The 22,286-nt window shown below is 42.4% G+C and overlaps 1 protein-coding gene across 1 annotated transcript in view; it reads right to left on the minus strand.

The window, feature by feature from the left end:
* Smyd3 (SET and MYND domain containing 3) overlaps window positions 1-22,286 on the minus strand; it is a 556,763-nt gene that overhangs the window by 437,629 nt on the left and 96,848 nt on the right. Inside the window, exons 2-4 of the mRNA XM_075989284.1 lie at window positions 20,822-20,885; window positions 7,555-7,662; window positions 6,331-6,388 (exon numbers count right to left, since the gene is read on the minus strand). Of these exons, the coding sequence (XP_075845399.1) occupies window positions 6,331-6,388; window positions 7,555-7,662; window positions 20,822-20,885 (230 nt within the window). The remainder of the gene's footprint in view (window positions 1-6,330; window positions 6,389-7,554; window positions 7,663-20,821; window positions 20,886-22,286) is intronic.

Here is a 22,286-nt window from a genome sequence, read left to right on the forward strand (position 1 = left end):
CGCTGAAGAACATGCCATGGACATGACAGCAGACCTGCCCATCACTGCACCAGAGCACAGAGGCCAGAAATCATCTGTGCCCACACCACATGACTCTCGGCAAAGTTGCTACAAATACACATTAAAAGAAAAGATGGCACCTTCAATAAATCGTGTCAGGAAAGTAGATATCCATGTATAGAAGAACGAAACTAGAACTCTATTTCTCTTCATATACAAAGGCAATATTAAACGTATCAAAAACATAAATATATGACCAAAACCATGAAACGTTTAATGAACAAACATAAAATAAAAGGTTTAGGACATTGATCTGAGCACAAAGCTTTTGACTATAACCACAAAATACTACTAAGAGAAACAGAAATTAAAAAACAAGACCCAATAAACAATAATCAAAATATCTGCATAAAGAATACAATCAGGCCGGGCGGGGTGGCGCACACCTTTAATCCCAGCACTTGGGAGGCAGAGGCAGGTGGATCTCTATGGGTTCGAGGCCAGCCTGGTCCACAAGAGCTAGTTCCAGGATAGGCACCAAAGCTACAGAGAAATCCTGTCTCAAAAAAACAAAAATAATTAAAAAAAAAAAATACAATCAGTACAGCAGAGACAACCTACATAACAGACGAAAACCAGCAAGTCATTCATCACAAGGGACTAATATTTAGACTACATACAGAATTCAAAATAACTCAGTAGCTGGGAGAGGAGGGACAGTGGGGGAGGAATCGGGAAGAAGGGAGGGAGCAGAAACTTCGATTAGAAAGTAAAAACAAAAAATAAATAAATAAACAAGACGGCGACAAAAAATGAACTCAATAGCAATATGAAATGATGAAGGGAAGTACACGCTCTCAAAAGATAAACAAACGATGATCGGACGCATGACAAAATATTCCACAGCGCTAATTACACTAAACTAAAACAATGAGATGTCATCTCACTCTGGCTAGAATGGTTATTATCCAAAAGCATAAAATAATAAATCCTGGCACAGATGCAGAAACGCGGGCAAACTCCTCGACAATGCTGTGCAGACAGTGTGGAGAACAGTGCTATGTCAAATTTACTGCAGCTCTGCATACAATACTCAAAACAAGGAATGAGGAAGAATGGAAAAGAAAATAAGGCACATCTATACTATCAAGGCATTCAAAAAAATAGTGGGACAAGATTGGAGATGACAGTGTTGAGTGAAATCAGCCAGGCACAGGAAGACAAATGTCGCACATCCCCATTCACTGGAGGAAGTTATAAAAGGTTGCCTAGCTTCCTTTCTGCTGCTGTGATAAAACACTGACCAAAAGCAACTTAGGAGAAGAAAGGGTTCATCTGGCTTACAGTTTCAGGTCAGTCACTGAGGGAGGTCGGGGCGGAACTGAAGGCCCAGAAGGAACAGAAGCCATGGATGGACACTGTTTGGTGACTCTCTCTCTGGCGCACTCACAGACACAGGCTTACCTAGTTGTCCTATACAGCCCAGGACCACTTGCTCAAGGAATGGTGAAGAACAATTAATAAAAAAAGCTCAGCGAGAGAAACTGGGGTTTGACCTGAAGACCTGAAAAGCAAAGCAGCCAGCCATGGCTCTTACCTCGACCTCAATCCAAAATGGCGATCCTGCCTCCAGTAATCTCAGAATGAGACTGTGTCTGTGAGCTGTCTCCTTTTGTCTTATTTCCTCCCTAGGCCTGGGATTAAAGGTGTGCACCGCCCAGTTTCTAAAGCAACTAGTGTGGCTACTGGGATTAAAGGTGTGTGTCACCACTGCCTGGTCTGTAAGGCTGACCAGCAGGGCTGTTTTACCATCTGATCTTCAGGCAAGCTTTATTTATTAAAACACAAATGAAATACCCTACAGAATGGGCTGGGCTCTCCTACATGCACTAGTAACTAAATGATCCCACGCAGAACTGTTCACACACCCACCAGATCTAAGCAGTTCTCATCTGAGCCTTCTCCTCTCGGGTGACTGAATTGAGTTGACAAATGTAGTCTGGAAATAAGTGGATCTCAAACAAAACAGTGAAACGGTGATCACTGAATGCGAGAAAAGACAGCGAGATCAGAGGGAAGAGAGGTTAGGTGATGTACCAAAATACAGCTAGCTGGGAGGAATCCATACTGCTTATTCCATAGCATACAGGCTTAAGCCCTTACCAGATCAAAATAGTCAAAGGGTTTCCAACACAAAATCATGACACACTTCTGACATAAAACACCTGTCATTCTGATTATTTTCATTACTTATTATATATTTATGCTGAATTACTCTACTGAAACATTTCAACTTCCAAAAGGTTCCCAATATACACAATGATAGACTTTTTGAAATGGTAATGCTAACTACCCCGATTTTACTGTTACATATTATATACATAGACTGGACACCATAAATTTGTTTAGATACTTTATGTGTCGATTACATTTTCCCAAAAAACACATAAAAAGAGATTTTCCTAAAGCCAGTATGGATTCCTTGAGCATTATCTTAAATTATCATACCACATTTAAATTATATGCCATTGCAAATGACACATTAAGGCTAAGAGTGCACTATCACATTAATAACATCTGAGAGCATTTCACCAAAGGCAATGCAATGGTTTGCTCCTGGCAGAGCTAATGCTAATAGTCAAATTCACGGCAAACGGTGTTAATTACACAGCAGTACTGCAAAGAAAAATGACTAATTAGTTCTCTATTAAAACTTGAAAAGACACATCAGATTGAACTAACGCTCCTCCTCATGTCAGGTGTGCATATTTTCTTCCAATTATTTGTCCAACAGAATAATTAGCCCATGATTTCTTAAATAATAATTTATTACCATTGACACTTGAGGTCCTAGAACTGAAAATCTAGAGATCATCTTCTCATTCATCTCTATACAGAAGTGGTAAACAGTGTGACCAATGTAGTCTATGTGTTCTGGCTAGTTTCAGACTAGAACCACTTACACCCTCAGTGAAGAGGACCCTTGGCTGCACAGAAGCAAAAGAAACCTGACTGTACTTGACACCCACACCTGGGAAGCCATAGGGCACCCATGGCAGCCGGCAACCACCACGGTAGCTCAGGAAAAGAACAATGCTCACCACTGTCAGAGCCTGAGTCATCTGTATCTGCAGCTTTTCTTAGCATCTAAAGGGCTGACGACACCAAGGCATTCCCTGGGGTGACACTTTTTGCTGTCACTCTTTGCTAACATGGAGAGCAAACCAAGAAAGGGAAGAAGGGGATAAAGGGAGGCGAAACAGAAGACAAATGTTGTCACTTAGACTAACAGCTATGTTACTAACACACTGAGTGAGATCCCTCGGTCCTGCTCAGGAGGAAATCATGAGTACTCCCTTGTACGGCAAAGGATTATGGGTTGGATTGATAGATTCAAAAGATCACGGCTTCCATTCATAAAACCTAGAAGTGCATAAATGGAGACCTTAGAAGCTAAAGACAGCGCAGTGGGTAGGGGACTCAGAGGCATGGAGCCCTGGACTCCAAGTGCGACCAAACTGACACAAGGTGGCGACTGAAGCCCGTGGCTCTAAGCAACACCTGTGACAGCAGCAGCTGGCAGCAGTTCGGCACCAGCTGAGCATGACAGCTTGAGCCTCGGGTATCAGGACGCCAGCGCTAGCATCCTAGCTCTCAAGCACCTTGGATGTAGAAGCCTTCTATCTTCAAGGTGCGGCAACTCCTAGGAACCCTTCCAGCGACCAAGGCCCTAGCCTCTTGCCCACTGACTTCTCAAGTCTTCGCTTCTCCAACCATTAGACTGCTTCTACTCTGTACCCTGAGCCAGACACTCTTCAGCCATCCTTCACAGGTACTGTTCCACTACCATTGACTTCCCCTGTGTTACCAGTCCAGACCACCACTCTATCAATGATATAAAAAAAAAAATCACAGGTAGGTGAGAGAAGTCCCTTTAGGAGAAGCTTTTTATTGGGTTAACTGTTAAAAAACCACTCAGCTCAGGAGGGAGTCATCACGTTGACTTGAAAACTAGGTGACCAGCCTAATAATGATAGAGCCAGGAATAGAGGAAGTAGGGCATGCAAATGAAGGGTTGTATTTGTACTAATCAAAGAACAGTTTTTTAGTTCGAAAAATCAAACAGCTTCTTTCTGAGTTCATAAAGTGATGTTCCCACTCCCATCTTGAACAATAGAGGCAGCAGAGTCATCTGAAGTTCACCAAGGCTTGGCTCGTGCTCCTGTCTTCTCAGGCCAGTGCATGGTGTCTGGAGTGGTTGTGACTGGAGCAACGCCTCCTGAAGAGGAGTCCTTCTAGGTGGAGCATTCGCAGAGTGATCACTACATGCCCAAAAGAGCCTCACATAGACAAGCACAATCCAGCCAGATACCAGAAGAGGGACTGCTTGGCTGACAACTCCCTGCTCTAGGCTTCCGGCAGAAGAGAGGGGTTCACTGATAAAAGAGAAAGTGGGAAGTACTCTACAACACATGGGCACAGGAGACCACTTCCTACATATAACCCCAGCAGCACAGACACTAGGGCATCATTGAATAAATGGGACCTCCTGAGACTGAGAAGCTTCTGTAAAGCAAAGGACACTGTCACTAAGACAAAAAGGCAACCCACTGACTGGGAGAAGATCTTCACCAACCCCTCAACTGACAAAGGTCTGATCTCCAAAATATATAAAGAACTCAAGAAACTAGACCGTAAAAGGCTAATCAACCCAATTATAAAATGGGGCACTGAGCTGAACAGAGAATTCTCAACAGAAGAACTTCAAATGGCCAAAAGACACTTAAGGTCATGCTCAACTTCCTTAGCGATCAGGGAAATGCAAATCAAGACAACTTTAAGATACCATCTTACACCTGTCAGAATGGCTAAAATAAAAAACACCAATGATAGCCTTTGCTGGAGAAGTTGTGGAGAAAGGTTCCATTCATTGCTGGTGGGAATGCAAACTTGTGCAACCACTCTGGAAAGCAGTGTGGCGGTTTCTTAGGAAATTCGGGATCAACCTACCCCTGGACCCAGCAATACCACTCTTGGGAATATACCCAAGAGAGGCCCTATCATACAACAAAAGTATATGCTCAACTATGTTCATAGCAGCATTGTTTGTAATAGCCAGAACCTGGAAACAACCTAGATGCCCTTCAATGGAAGAATGGATGAAGAAAGTATGGAATGTATACATATTAGAGTACTACTCAGCAGTAAAAACCAAGGACTTCTTGAATTTTGCATACAAATGGATGGAAATAGAAAACACTATCCCGAGTGAGGTAAGCCAGACCCAAAAAGAGGAACATGGGATGTACTCACTCATATTTGGTTTCTAGCCCTAAATAAAGGACATTGAGCCTATAATTCGCAATCCTAGGGAAGCTAAATAAGAAGGTGAACCCAAGGAAAAACATATAGGCATCCTCCTGAATATTAACCTTCATCAGGCGATGAAAGGAGACAGAGACAGAGACCCACATTGGAGCACCGGACTGAAATCTTAAGGTCCAAATCAGGAGCAGAAGGAGAGAGAGCACGAGCAAGGAACTCAGGACTGCGAGGGGTGCACCCACACACTGAGACAATGGGGATGTTCTATTGGGAACTCACCAAGGCCAGCTGGCCTGGGTCTGAAAAAGCATGGGATAAAACCGGACTCGCTGAACACAGCGGACAATGAGGACTACTGAGAACTCACGAACAATGGCAATGGGTTTTTGATCCTACTGCACATACTGGCTTTGGGGGAGCCTAGGCAGTTTGGATGCTCACCTTACTAGACCTGGACAGTTTCCCTATGAAGATGAGTCCATCTGCGCAATTACATGACTATGCCTACTGTAGATCTTTATAAACTTATGTGTTCCCAACCTACCCTAGAATCAGCTAGACAAACTTATGTGTTAGCTGTTTATCAAAGCAAAGACTTCTTCAGGTCTGTTTAACGTGATAAACACAGAAAAGTCAAGTCGTCAAAGCAGTATGTGGAGGTCACTCAGTGGCTAAGGGTATGCCTACCATGAGTGAGGCCCTAGACCTGCAAGGTTCTCAACCCTCCTAACACTGCAACCCTTCAACACAGTTCCTCATACGTCGGTGACCCTAACCATAACACCATTTTCATTGCTACCTCATAGCTGTCATTTTACTACTGAGCATTTTCTCAGTTTCTATGACCATGGGAGTTGGTTTCTGATGGTTGTGGCCCAAAGGCTGAGTGCCAGGACTGAACCTCTGGGGAGAGGAGACAATGGGAGGAGCGGGATAGGGAGAGGGAAGGAGGGAAGTTCAGTCGGCAAATGATAGGTTTAAAGATAGTCATGAGTAATCACTTACTGGACTCCAGATCGTAGAATGAGTAGAGTCTCTCTGACTCTGAGGGCTTCTCGTCCATCTGAGAAGGGGAAAGAGAAGATAAAGGTGACCGCTCCAATACATAAATAAGTATATTTGTCCATACTTGGATAACTGGATGAAATTTTTGTGTTTGTTTTCAGACATGATACACTACTACATCACTATGTAGCTCTGACTGTCCTGAAAATTAGTCTGTAGACCAAGTGGGGCTCCAACGCACAGCAATCCACCTGCCTCAGCCTCCTGAGTACTGGGATTAAAGGTGTATATTATCATACCCAGCTACAACGAGATTTTTTAAAATATTATTTTCTATATGCCATTTTCATAGCTTCTTAAAAACATTTATTTATTCATGAACTTAGTGTGTGTGTGTGTGTCTCAGTGAATAACTTAAGAAGCCAGTTCTCTCCTTCCATCACATGGGTTCCAGAAACAGAACTCAGGCCCTCAGCTTGCAGCCAGTACCACTAAACACAGAGTCCTTTCTCCAGGCCTCTTCAGTTTTTCTTGGAGTTAGTTAGTAACAACTTAAAAGCTGCCTTGCAACATCACCAAAGCAGTTTTATCTCTAAGTAAAGAACTCTTTACAAGAAGTTCTCATACTTTCACATTCTCAAAGCCTCTATCAAAGTTCAGAGTGGAGAAAAGGGAACGAAAAATCCACAGTCAATTAGTAAATGAAGGGACCAAATTGGAGCCTGCAGTAACCTGAGTCATTTACACCACAACCTAGTGGAATAATCTAAAAGAGCCCTCAGATCAGGATTTTAGACTCCACTGTGTTACAGCGGAAAGGACAACAGAATCACAAATTCTGGCTCTACAAAAGAAAAAAGGATTGTCAATTAAATATATTACTATCTAATTATGTCCGCACTTGAAAAGACAGAAAAGGCATGCAGTGTATTCACAGGAAAAAAATGACAAAGAAAACTCAGTAAGTACTAGCTTGTAATATCCGTTACTTCAAAACTCTACTCAAGAGAGAGATTACAAAATCTCTATAGACAGGAGCCGTACAGCCATGGTCATCAAGTCAATGACAGAGTTTCAAGGAACACGGGTTTCTTGTCTTACCATACTGCCTGGGACAATCCACCCTCCACCTAACACAAATTCAGTCTGTCTTAAATACAGATAGGATCAGCAATCACTTTTATCAAATTAAATCCAGGCTTCTCTCGTGGGCTGTGTACTCACAAGTTTGACGATAACTCTCCCCAGAAGTCTCACGGAGTCAGGGGGATATCTGGGCTTGCAGCTTTTAAGACATCTACACTCCCGCTTGTGGTCCGGCCAAGCTTTTTTCTAGAAAACAAGAGTAGGGAAGGACATAGAAGACAGAAGTTAACTTTCACTTAAGCCAATCCTGAACAACAAGAATCATCAACCTTAATTTAATTTCAAAAGCCTAAATATATCTGTAAAATACAAAACTCATTATGTAATTATGGCAAATGATCCAGAATTTAGTCTTTGTCAAGTAGGTACCAGATTAAGGCATCAATACCTCAGTTTCACCTTGTCCTTTCATTTGCCCTCTGGTTATTACCATAATAACCCTCTTGTTATTATGGGTTACAACCCATAATAAAAACCAGTGGGTTTTTCTTAGTGCTTAAACTTCATATTTAGCCATATACAAGATAGTTTTTTTTTTAATGAAAATGTCACTCAGACAGTGGTGGCGCACACCTAAACAGGTGGATCTCTGTAAGTTGAAGGCCAGCCTGGTCTACAGAGTGAGTTCCAGAAAAAAACAAGGCTACACAAAGAAACCCTGTCTCAAAACACCAAAACCAAGACTTCCCCAACCCCCAAAAAAGAACAGACTCACAAATAAAAATATTACTTAGAGCCAGAAAATAAAACATGTGGCTAAGGGAAATCAAAACAGGGAAACGAACATTCTGAGTTTCCACCTTGCTGTAAAAAAGTCAGGAATACCAGGAGGGCTAACAGACGCAAAACTATGAAGACTGTATGAAAGGCACTAACGCATAATATGCAGTTTGCTAAAGAGTGTACACGGTCATACAGCTGCCCTGGCTTAATTATAACAGAGCCTTTGCATTTGAAAAAGCATGTAGCTGGGAAGGTAAGTTTTCTGATCAGCACACTTGTGAGACTAACTGCATGACGAGGTTGGGAAAAGCAGAGGGCTGGTCGCCAATCTAGACGTGAGTGTGAGCAGAGGGTTGGTCGCCAATCTAGACATGAGTGTGAGCAGAGGGCTGGTCGCCAATCTAGACATGAGTGTGAGCAGAGGGTTGGTCGCCAATCTAGACATGAGTGTGAGCAGAGGGTTGGTCGCCAATCTAGACGTGAGTGTGAGCAGAGGGTTGGTCGCCAATCTAGACATGAGTGTGAGCAGAGGGTTGGTCTCATATCCAGATGTGAGTGTGAGCAGCGGGCTGGTCTCATATCTAGATGTGAGTGTGAGCAGCTGGTCTCATATCCAGATGTGAGTGTGAGCAGCTGGTCTCATATCCAGACGTAAGTGTGAGCAGCGGGCTGGTCTCATATCCAGATGTGAGTGTGAGCAGCGGGCTGGTCTCATATCTAGATATGAGTATGAACAATGGGCTAGTCACATCTAGACATGAGTGTGAGCAGCGGGCTGGTCTCATATCTAGACATGAGTGTGAGCAGCAGGCTGGTCTCATATCTAGACATGAGTGTGAGCAGCGGGCTGGTCTCATATCTAGATGTGAGTGTGAGCAGCTGGTCTCATATCCAGATGTGAGTGTGAGCAGCGGGCTGGTCTCACATCTAGACATGAGTGTGAGCAGCTGGTCTCATATCCAGACGTGAGTGTGAGCAGCTGGTCTCATATCCAGACGTAAGTGTGAGCAGCGGGCTGGTCTCATATCTAGACATGAGTGTGAGCAGCTGGTCTCATATCCAGACGTAAGTGTGAGCAGCGGGCTGGTCTCACATCTAGACATGAGTATGAACAATGGGCTAGTCACAACTAGACATGAGTGTGAGCAGCGGGCTGGTCTCATATCTAGACATGAGTGTGAGCAGCGGGCTGGTCTCATATCTAGACATGAGTGTGAGCAGCAGCAGGCTAGTCACCTATGTAGACATGAGTGTGAGCAGTGGGCTGGTCTCATATCTAGATGTGAGTGTGAGCAGCGGGCTGGTCTCATATCTAGACATGAGTGTGAGCAGCGGGCTGGTCTCATATCTAGATGTGAGTGGACTAGAGGGAAGGATTCAATCCCTGAGGAGAGGGTAACGGCTAGAGCAAGTCTCGTATGTTCTATTGCTGACATGCTTGATGCTCCATATATTCTTACTTCATAAAAATTATACACCTGACTCATATTTCTGTTCAAGTGAGCCTTCCGGTGTTCGCCTGGCCAGCCCCTAGCAACCTAGGCTTGGGAAACACTGTTTAACGAGTCTCTCATTTCTGCCATGAACTCCACGCAGAGCTGCTCGCACTGATTATCATGATCCTGCTTAGTGTTCTTTGTAATCCTTCCATCCGCTGTTTATACCTCGCTCGCATCTGAGCTGGATCCATGCAGAGAAGTATGAGAAGAGCTGGGCACAGAGCTCAGCAATAGAGTGCGGAAGCTGTGGTTCAAGGCCTAGTGCCATCAAAAAAGATAAGAAGGAGGAAAAAAGAAGAAAAAGAGATGGCGTGCCTGTAATTCCTCAGGAGGCTGAGGAAGAAGGATTAGGAGTTCAAGGTCATCCTTGACTATATAATAAGTTCAAGTCAACTTGCGCTGCATGAAACCTTATCTTTTGGAAAAGAAAAATGAAAGTTGAAAAAGAAATAGGTTGTGACAGCAGACATAAAATGTTAAAAATCACTGGTGTGATTGAGGCAAGTCCTCTGACACCCACTTAGCATTCTAGAATGTGCTAGACACATGCCTAAGTAATTAACAAAAGACAGTGCATTTCCTTTCCTCAGTAATCCAGACACTAGAAAGCATCCTAACATTAGAGAGAGAGAGAGCAAGGTTCATGACCTGGAATTTAAAACAAACTTCCCACACATAAACAAGGATAGTAAACCCCTTGGCACGCGCAGCATGAACACTAAGTGACTGCCATGTTTGTACATTTATTTAAGTTGCTTTATAAGCAAGGCAGAAACAGGGCATAATGACTTCCATAATTCTCATCTGGGAGAAAGGAAGACATATGCTACTAAATATTAAATCCCAGGATTCTATTCCAGGAAGGCTGCTCATCAGACTGGACTCTGCTTCCATTTACAGCTCGAATGGCCTTGCGGGCAGCTACCTAACACCAGTACTTACCTGAAGGCATGATATTAAAATCTGACTTAGCGGAGCAAAAAAGCCTGTTGTGCAGGAAGGAGTACTGAACTGGCAACTGTCAATCACCAACATGCACAAGGTATTCAAAAAGTTCACTGTTTTGCTGTCAAATTAGTTTGAAAAACACAAGACCATACACAACCTGTTTAGCAAAATATATTCCCCTACTAAAAATTCTAATGCATCAAAGAAACATCAACAAATGATGCAACACAGCATCCCATGGCTGTCATTGCCATCCTTGGGGATGTGGATTGCTATACACTGCCTAAGATGTGCTAAGATGCTTACTTCCATCTGGTCTTGGAATGAAAGTAGGTTAAGCAGACCAATGCAGAGTTCTTCATTCTGATGAGAAACTACAATGCTGTTATCTTTAAACACTGAGTTACTCTGCTACTGGGGTGGGAAGTCCTTCTGTATATGTGTTCTTTTTATTGGTTAATGAATAAAGACGCTGTTTAGGCCAGTGGCTTAGCAGAATAGAGCTAGGTGGGGAAAACTAAACGGAATGCGGCCCTACTACATACAACATGGTACACTAATAGATTAGCACCTAGCCCAATCGTCATCAGAGAGGCTTTATCCAGCAACCAATGGGAGCCGATGTAGAGACCCACAGGCAAACATTAGGCGGAGCTCAGGGAACCCTGCTGAAGAGAGGGAGGTGTCAGAGGGGTCGAGAAAACCATAAGAGCATGGCCCACAGAATCAACTAAATGGGGCTCATAGGGGCTCACAGAGATTGGAGCTACAACCACGGAGCCTGCATGAGTCTGCACCAGGTCCTCTGCATATATGTCATAGCTGTGTATCTCGGTGTTCTTGTGTGACTAATGGGAGTGGAGGGTGTCCCTGACTCTTTGGCTGGCACTTAGGAGCCCTTTCCTCCCACTGGGTTACCTCATCCAGTCTTGATATGAGAATTTGTGTCTACTCTTATTGTACCTTGTTATGCTGTGGTTGGTTGATATCCCTGCTCTTTTCTGACAGGAAACAGAGGAGTGGAACTGGGAGACTTGGAGGGGAGAACTGGGAAGAAGAGAGAGAGGGCAAACTGCAGTCAGGACGCTTAGAGAGAGAAGAATTTTTAAAAATTGAAATAAACTGAAGGGAGAACCACGACTGAGCTGAAAGAGTTTTCTTTGGTTATAAAAGTCTAGAAGTTTAAAAGATGTCCCCAGGGAAAGACTGCGTGGGCAGAAGGGGACCACACAGTGTCAATGGGCCAAAGAGATTGTACCTTTGCATGAACCAAGTGACCCATTGAACGAGAGTATTCAACAAGGTATGGCAGAGACCATATGGGGCAGACGATTGTAAAAGTAGGTTTTAATCAATCCATTATCCTCCTCTGAAAACCTCTCGATGTGATCAGCTGGGCCACCTGGCGGCCAAAATACACTTCAGAAAGTGAATCAATTACCGGTTAGGCAGCTAACATTTAGAGAATTCTCGTCAAAAGAAACTTCTGGTCTTTAACATAATTAATATTGATCTGTCTAAATAATAAATAGATACTGGGAGAAAATCTTCTTTCGTTCTATTCTGGATCATTCCATGCAATGTGTTTATCTTTCCATTGGCTTCAGTGAATTAAAAAAAGTTCTTTTCCTTTTTTTTTTTTTTGGCCATTCAAAAGTCAAATCAGACCATTTAGTCATAAATATAGAACGTGATCAAACTATTTGAAACTGCTTCATTTTTGAAGAAAGTGTCAGTCTATTCCATTTCTTCTAACCATGATGATAAAAAGCAGGTTTTGAAAACATTCCCCAGGCTCTGCTGCCTGCACTCTTTCCACAGGCTTTAAGTCCAAGCCCCCCAGAGAGGCTGTTAAAGGCTCCCTGTGAACTGACACACACTGGCACCTCACTCAGCAAATGCCTTGGTCAGGACCTCAGTGGCACACTAAATTTAACTGTCCACCAGTTTCTTGAATGATAACCATTCTTTCTATGTTCTTCTTCTACTGCCAACCAGGAACACGAAGAACGTTAGTTCACAACGCTGGCTGTGATGTTTTTCTGTTCTCACAGATGGAAATTAGCAATGATGTACAATAAGCAGAAACTGGCATGTGATAAAGGAAAATCAAACATTGCATTAAGAGACAAAGACAACAGGAAATTCGATTTTTAGATGAGAAAAGGAAAGTCCGTGATAGAATCCCATGTGTCCAGAGTATTTGCGACTCAGAAACTGCAAGTCTCCGTGACTCTTGCAGGATTTATAATGTTCAGACTACAAGCTAATTACAAGAGGAGTTCCCAAAGAGAACAATACCAATATTGAAGGTTGCCCTGGAAATCCATGCTGCTATTTTTGTTTGTCTCCATGTTGCAGTGCATGATGGAGACTTAATTAGAAGGAAATGAAATTCCAGACCTCCCACAGGGGACATTTCCACAAGAGAAAAACTTATTCCAAAAGAAACACAAGTTTTACGTGTCCTTCAAGATCTGCTGTGAAGGTAAAAACCTGTTTCTAATCGGCTCAGTTTAGAACCAAACCATGGGTGACTTGTTTTTACAGTCCTAACAGTGCTAACTTTGTTGTTGTTGTCAAGTTAAGGGAAGACTTTGAGAACCTGACTAAAGTTTGTCAATATTTCATAAAGCTGGGTCAACTAAAGTCACAGCACTAACTATATCAAGTTCCCAACCCAGCAGACCTACCACCCTGTGATTGCTCCTCCTTCTCACAGTGGCTCTATGGGTTTGCATAATTATGACATCCAGTCTAGTCATGCCTAACTATTTACATAGCAGGACACATTATTTTGTTAGTCTTTATTTTATTTCTCCTTATAAATATACAAATTTGAGCCAGGAGTGGTGGCATATGCCTTTAATCCCAGCACTTTGGAGGCAGAAGCAGGCAGATCTCTGAGGTCAAAGACAGCTTGGTCTACAGAAAGAGTTCCAGGACAGCCAGAGCCACACAGAGAAACAATGTCTTAAAAAAAGAAGGAGGAGGAGGAGAAGGAGGAGGAGGAGGAGGAAGAGGAAGAGGAGGAAGAGGAAGAAGAGGAGGAGGAAGAGGAAGAGGAGGAGGAAGAGGAAGAGGAGGAAGAGGAAGAAGAGGAGGAGGAGGAAGAGGAAGAAGAAGAAACAACAAATATACAAACACAGGTGGATTGCATTTCATTTCAAGATAGTAGAGAGTGCAATAAACATAATTGTCATAAAATGTGTAGCTAGGTCTAAGAAGAGTTAAAAATCTCAAACTTAGAACAATCCTATGCATGCCAAACATACACACATATATATTATCTGTTCAGATGCACGTCCTAAGAACTACCCCCAGAAAACTTGAGATAGAACTGGATATCTGAAATTTTATTACATTTCTTTATAAAGGTGTGTGTGTGGGCCGTGTGTAAGTGTATGTATGCGTGTGCCACAGTGGATGCATGGGGGTCAAAGGACAGACATCAGGCAGCAGTTCCCTCTTTCCACCACGTGGATCTCCAGGGTTGAATCCGAGGCATCAGGGTTGGCAGCAAATGTCTTCCCGCACTAGGTCCTCTCACCAGCCCCTGGACTGTTTTTAATCACTGCCGGGGCTTTCAGTGTCTACCTCATGCCATTCACAGTTATCCGCAAGGGGGTCCTATGGGAAAACTCAAAAGAAGTGAGTTGCCCCTCAATCTGCAGACACCAATAGAGACCTGAGAGCTTTCACTCGACTCAAGAGTACTTGGTAGCAAATGAATAATAGTTCCTCCTCCGCGCTGGAAAAGGCCCAAAGTTGAAGCACAGGTCACCAGAGGCATGAAGATCTGCAAAGCTGGAACCTGGGAAATAAACTGGAGGCAGAGCAGCCTGTCTCCCAGCGGCAGCTGACTGAAGGACCCTGATCCAATTCTTACATAAGGACCTCTCAGAGAGCTCAGGAGACTCAGTGACAGTGAGCAGCATGGTCTTCTCACTTTAATGCTTACGACATGCACGTCCCAACACAGTGAAAGCCCCTTCCCAGTACTACTCAAAGTACGAAGGGAGAGCCAAAGATGAAGAAGGAACAGGGTCAGGAACGGCCACAGGACTCCAAGTTGTCAGGAAATGAAACAAGACTAAATTATAACCTTTGTGGAAATCACAATATCTTGGTTAACCAAAAACCAGACAATGTGGGGCAATAATAACACTAGAACCCCAGAGTAAGCCATTATCATCTAGTACAGGGTTCAGAAAAACTACAGCCAGGAAGTAAAATCTCTGTAGTCACGTTCTGCTTCCTCGTTTCCTGGCCGCCCAGACCCAAAACAATCACACAGAAACTATATTAATTGCAATGCTGTTTGGCCAATAGCTTAAGCGTATTTCTAGCTAGCTCTTACATCTTAAATTAACCCATTATTTTATATTTTATCACAAGGCTTGTGGCCTACCTTCTGGTAAGGTTCTGCTAGCAGCTCGTGTCTTTTTCCTTTCAGGGCTACATGGCATCTCTGACTGACTCCACCTTCTTTCCTCCTCTATCTGCTTGGAATTCCTACCTTGCTCTATTCTGCTAAGCCACTGATAGAAACAGCTTCTTTATTAACCAAGGGCAATAAAACATACTCACAGCATACAGAAGGGAAGCCCTCACCAATACAAGAATAAAGTCACACTCAATAGATGAACTAACTCTCTCTGTGCTAAGACAAAGTTGAAAGTTATTAGCAAGTCATATAACCAAGAAAATTTACCACGCAGTCCTTCTCAGGAAAAAAAAAATGCTAAACCATGATCTCCATGCTGGGCTAACCAAAATATCAACAGCAGGTTCTATGTGGGCCTAGCAAAAAAGGGCATTTTATTTCCCTGACATAAACTGCATCTCCAATGCTTAAAGTCACCAGAGTGGGGGCTAGCCCTCATCAGAAAGTTCAAACTGGTAAGTTTGCAGAAGCAATTTAGGAGGTCGTCAACGGTGTCACAGCTGCCTCTGGGACAGGCTACCCTGCCAGGCAAAACCTCTAAATGAAAGCTGTGTAGCTGACAGAGAATGAGATGAAAACCTGGCGGTGGGTGGGGTGTGGGGGGAGGAAGTTAACCAAAAGCCTAGAGTACTAAAGTATCTTAACATCTCCCTAGCACTGGCATGACTTAGAGCAAGCAACGGAGGGTTAAGATGAAACGTCCAGTTTAAATACGATGCTGAGACCGCCCAGACCACTGCTACAGTCTTCCATGCGGTCCCACTCTCACACTCACAGGGGCTGTCCCTAGAGAGAGGACATGGTGACACACACCGCTAATCCAGGCACTCAGAATGCTACTGCAGGATGCCTTTAGAGTTAAGCCATCTTGGGATTTATGAATTTGAAGCCAGTGTGGGCTACATAGTAAGACCCAACCTCAAAAAACTAAAAGGCACAGGGAAGAAGAGAAAATGGAATAGTTTCCAAATAAAAAATAAAAAATGAAAGGCTGGGCAGTGGTGGCGCATGCCTTTAATCCCAGCACGTGGGAAGAAGAGGCAGGCAGATCTCTGGGAGTTCGAGGCCAGCCTGGTCTACAGATTGAGTTCCAGGACAACCAAGGCTACACTGAGAAACCCTGTCTCTAAACAAAACAATAAAAAAAAAGAACTTACACAAGGCAGGAAAATGAAAAACAAAAACAGGAAAAGAACAAGAAACAGAAAACAGTAGCAGGTCTGATAGATATCAGTAACAAGAATCATTTTGAGTGCCAATGGTCTTGATGAATCAATCAAAAGAGAGATTGTCAGGATAGACTAAAAATAAAACTGTGCAAATCCTACTCTGAGGTCTAGAACACAGTTATTTCTGAAAGAATCAAAAGGCTTAGCTTTCCTCACTTTGAGTAGAATGTTCCAGAAAACAACTGATAAAATCACCCTGTGAAATGCTTACTGATGTAGGATTAGTTTTCCACCATAAAAAATTAATCAAATCATTTGATAACTACACATAAACACAGACCCAAAATATGACTTATGTATGTAAAGAGATATAAAGTCGCTAATATGAAACAGAACCTCTGTCTACAAATATAATGCTTTTCAAAATTTCATAATATGAAATTTGATCTAGAGCCTGGTCATGTGCTTTGTTCAGCAATGAGGTCAATTACAAATGCAAATATCACAAGCCAGACGAAATCCAGAAAAGCTCTCAAAATGCTATCAGTTTAACATTTTGACAATTACTTAATAAGAAAACAGCCTGTTTCTCCTTTTCAGTCTCAGGATCAACCGTGATATTCCATTATACCAATATGGAGACCTGTTCCCGCACCAGGAAATAACGCGATGGACGTCCCACAGTAAGGCACAGGCAGAAGCTTAAAGCGGCCAATGAAACCCATTCCTGTCAGTCTCAGAAATAAGCCTGTGCAGGCAGCGGACAGGCAAGTGCACTGACTGACCGAATGCACAGGAAACACGAAGGGACAGTTGTCTTCGAATCCTACTGCATTCACAGAAAGAAACACAAATTATCTTAGAAAACAGAAGAAAAGGAAACTAGAGAAAATGTCCACTGTTTTAGTCCTGCATAATTCTGCAGTATCTTAATTTTTATTTCGTGGGTTGCTTCTGTTTAAAAATGAAAGGAAAAAGCTAACAACGACAGCATTCTCTGAGGAGAAAGAACATATGACACCCGTGAAACTCTCCGAAACCTTTCTCAGGCAACTCATTAACACCATAGGCCCACATAAAAGCCCAATTATGGAGCCAAAGTCATGTCCCTCTCAGGCGAACATATTTTTTGCTCCAGAGTCACAATCTCTACACCAATTTCCATTCCACTTACTTTTACTTCCTGCTCATTACTGCTCATCGTCCTCATAGTTCAGTTTGTCAGTTTAATTTTGTGCGGCTTTCTAGGTACCCACAATAATTACAGCAGTTAGCTCTGGACCTCCAGGTGGGGATAACTAGAGCAGTTTAAATGCATATGTCTGGCCAGTCTCTGCTTACCACTTCGACGCCCACACAGCACCCCTACACACACGCACATAGACACACACTCAAGCTACCAACACATACTTCATCTTGCTGGCTATTTCCCCATTGCCATACACATTATATCTAACCATGACATTGTTATTGATGCTACAGTGAATAACTAATATATGTAATAAAACATGTACACCACAATGAATCAAAGTGACATACCCACTTGCCAAAGTCCCTCTATTTGTTCTAATCAGAAAATGGGTTTTTTTCTTTTCTCTATGTTTTATTATAACCGGAGAAAGTAGCCTCAGAGAAAATATATTTGTAAAATTGTGGGGGGAAAAAAAAGGCTTAGTCCACTGAGATTAGAAATGAAGTTTCCAAAAGATGTGTGTCAAATAGTTTGTTGATTCATCGTTTCTATATGTATTGCACCTGAGCAGACATTTGGAAACATGGAGCCCAAATTTATGAGGAATTGAGGAGGCTGAAATATCACCATAGAGTAGACTTTTATGATTTATCTTGGGGAAAAGCGTGTGCTCTCTCTCTCTCTCTCTCTCTCTCTCTCTCTCTCTCTCTCTCTCTCTCTCCCTCTCTCCCTCTCTCCCTCTCTCTCTGATATTATTTCTATGGATGGTGTGCTCCTATATGCATGTGTAGAGATACACATGCATGTGTGTCTACATATGTGTGGAGGGTCAACACTGAAATAGTGCATCTTTTCTTCATTGCTCTCTGCCTTTATTTTTGTAGACAGTCTCTCACTGTACCTGAGCTCATGGACTCATCTAGACTGCTGGCTAATGAACTTCAGAGATCTGCCTGCTCTGCTCCCAAGCCTGTCTGATTCCCACAGGTACTGTCCTAGCTGATAATCTGAACCCAGGATGATGCTCGCCCAGCACACATTTCACCCACTGAACCTTCTCCCTAGCTCTTGATTTCTACTGTAATTTTTTCCTTTTGTGTCTTTTGATTACAAAATAGAATAGCTTGGGAGAAGGGGGCGTATAAGGGATAAAGATCTTTCTGGGCATGTACCAAGGGTCAGAGTGAAAATAATTAGCCAAGAAACAAATGTCAAATGCAACAGATAAAAGAAAAACAGATATAATCAGAATGTTATAGCAAGAATGAATTTTTTTTTTTTTTGAGACAGGGATTCTCTGTAGTTTTTGGTGCCTGTCCTGGAACTTGCTCTTGTAGACCAAGTTGGCCTCGAACTCACAGAGATCAGCCAGCCTCTGCCTCCAGAGTGCTGGGATTAAAGGCGTGTGCTACCACTGCCTGGCTGCAAGAATGAAATTTACATTTAGAAGGTAAGCATAAATCTGGACATGTGCTATTAGTATGTACATTTATTTCCCAAAATCTACAGTGTATCAAGTATCAACTATGAGATGTGTAACAATTCACTTGCTGTACTGAGCTGTTTATTACTGGTAATTGAGCATGGTGACAGTAGTCAAGTTATACAAGGTTCTAAAAAGTTAATGGAACAAGTTAGCACCTAGCACTCAGCAGATAGCTAACAAATATTAGCTCTCAGCACCTAGCACCCAGCAGACACCTAACAAATATTAGCTCTCAGCACCTAGCACCCAGCAGATACCTAACAGATAGTGGCTCTTATCAGTGCAGGCTCAGAAACTGAAGCCTGAACTTGTGTTTCCTATGATATAATTTAACTAGAAAGTGGCAGAAGTAACATCAGAACTCAGATCCTCTGATAATTTTGTATATGGAGTCTCTTCCATTAAGATCATCTTGTTTGCATTCTGAAGAGACTAATTTCAAAGGCAAAAATGAGATGGCAGAAAAACCCCTGAGAATAATGGTCTAGATTCCATAGGAAGAAAGAACAACTACACATAAGTGCCTGTGCACATAAACACACAGCAAGCACACACACATCCCAAAATATGAATGAGGATGGGATGACCCAGACACAAAAGTTTCAATAAGACGTTTTAATGATCTAATTCACTAGAGCATAATTATACCTCTTATTAAATGATTAATTAATCAAAAGACTCGGAGAAAAGGTCATGCTGAATGTTAATTATACATCCTTAAAAGAATTCCAAAGATATTAACAACCATATTCATTACAAATTAATTTAATCTTTAGGAAGGCAGTTTGGCATTATCTTTAAAAATTCAAAATGCATATATCCTTCTACCAAAAAATATAATTAGAAATTTATCATGAAATTAATTTTTAGAAGTATACAAAAACCTAAAAATGTTGGATATATTATTAATAATAACAAGTTTGGGAGAAAATCTAAACATTCATTAATAAGAAAATTATGATAATGGCAAATGTATCTATGTGTTTATGTATATGTATATATGTGTATATATACATATAGATATATAAGATGAAATATATTTGGTGATACAAAATAGTCTCTAAATATGAAAAAAGAAATCAAGACATGGAAGAACCGGAACCAAAACAACCTGTATCTACTTTTATAAACATATATAGATTTTCAAATATGTCCGTACAAAAACCTTAACAGTGGTATGATGGTTTAAACTGAAACACACCACCAAATATGTGGGCTTTAAAGTACAGGCTGGACCCGTGGCTGGTGCTACTGGTAGCTGACTGGATCACAAGGGCACTAATGTCACCAGTGAAATAATCCACTGAATTCACAGCTAAGGGGGGGACTAGGAGAAGTGCTGGGGGAGAAGTGGTGGCTGGTGCCTGGCTTTGACTATTTGCCCTAACAGGAACATATATGTAATTATGCCTGTCTCTATCTCTCTCGCTTTTACCCTTCCTTCCTTTCCCTCCTTTTTCTTTTTTCTTTTTTTTTTCTTTTTTCTTTTTTTTTTGGTTTGTTTGTTGTTTGCTTGTTTGGGTGTTCTGTTTTGTTTTGTTTTCCAAGACAGGGTTTCTCTGTGTAGCTTTGGAGCCTGTCCTGGAACTAGTTCTTGTAGACCAGGCTGGCCTTGAACTCACAGATTCACCTGCCTCTGCCTCCCAAGTGCTGAAATTAAAGGTGTGCACCAGACTCCTTCCCTCCTTCCTTGACAAAGCCTATTCAAACTACACAAATACTAAATTTAAAACTAAAAGAAAATAACAAGTAAAACAATCACCATTTTGGTTTTGTTTTTAAAAAGATGAAAAGGGGAGCAGACAATGGCCATGGGTGTGACCGAGAACAGACGCACAGGAGGACGATCTGAACCTTGCCCGAACAGCTCAGTAGTCTTACCTGACACTTGGCACTGCAGTATTTGGCGATTCGACATTGAGAACACCGCATCAGTTTTTCCTTCCTGTTGGAAACAAATGAGAAACATGTATGACTGAGCAAAGAAAACACAAATCAACACACTGATACCACTAGTTCTGCAGAGTCCTCACATAGGAGGCGTTAAGACTTAGACTTATTTTTTTTAGGGGCTATAGCAATGCTTGCTGCTCAAGCATGAGGACTGAGCTTGGAATCTAAGCACCCACATAAAAGCTGAGTTTGGCGGTGTGCACGTTTATCCCTAGTGCTAGCAAGAGCAGAAGCCAGGTGGATCCCAAAACATGCTGGCTACTGTCAGCCAGCCCAAACGGTGAGATCTAAGTTCAATGAGAGACCCTGTCTCAAAAACAAGGTGGAAAGCATTAAAGGAGGCCTGGCTTCTACGCACATGCACAAAGAGGCATATTGGATACGCGCGCGCGCGCGCGCGCGCGCGCACACGCACACACACACACACACACACACACACACACACACACACACACACGGGGCTGTGGTATCAGGTTGTAATACAGCTATTTCCTCTCAGTTTGATGAACATCTCCATCTTGATGCAGAGCGGCTATAATGACCCTCGAGAGATCCAGCCTATTAACCCTCACACAGGGAGAAGACCAGATTATGAGATTGAGGAGATCCTGTCAGATTCATCCCTTCCCTCAGAATTCCAATCACCACCACATGAGTAGAGGGTTGAATAAGTCAGGGCTTCTCTGTGGCCCTAGCCACTTACAGGCCACCTACAGGCCACCTAGTGGATATCCTGATGTAGCTGCTTGTGAGTCACCCGGGTTCCTGTAAGTCACCTCAACAAATTCACCAGTTCAGCAGGCCAGGCTTGGGTGGAATCCTTTCTTTAGTTTTCATTGCCCTCTCTATCTTAGGTGAATAGTTTCACACACACACCCAAAGAAAAGGACATACAACAAAGATATTTAACATGCTAACCAATTTAAAACATAGGGTGCAGAGGCATTAAGAAAATTCACATCTGGGGTCTAAGGACATAGCTCACTCAGTGCCTAATATGTATGAAGTCTGAGATTCAACCCCTACTAACAACAAAAAACAGACTATTCACACATTGTACAGTCAACATTACTGCTAATTTTCTTTTCAAGCTAAATCTAATTGATATAAAACAATATTCCTATCAGAAAACTTCTATTCACGGGAACATTTCTCTCTCCATAGGGAACCCCAGGTCAATACATCACCTGGACAAAGTACAGACTGGGCTTCTCTTATCTGAAATGTCTGGAACAAGACAAGCGTTTAGGATTTGAGATTTTCCTGGTTACAGTATTTTAATTGAGATGAGATGATTTAGAGCTGGGAACCAATTCTGGACACAAACGTCACTTCCATTTCTCACATACTTTGTGCAGAGAGCCTGAAGTGACTGAACGCAACCTGATACACT

Source organism: Microtus pennsylvanicus, chromosome 10 (assembly GCF_037038515.1).
Source record: "Microtus pennsylvanicus isolate mMicPen1 chromosome 10, mMicPen1.hap1, whole genome shotgun sequence".
Classification (NCBI taxonomy): domain Eukaryota; kingdom Metazoa; phylum Chordata; class Mammalia; order Rodentia; family Cricetidae; genus Microtus; species Microtus pennsylvanicus.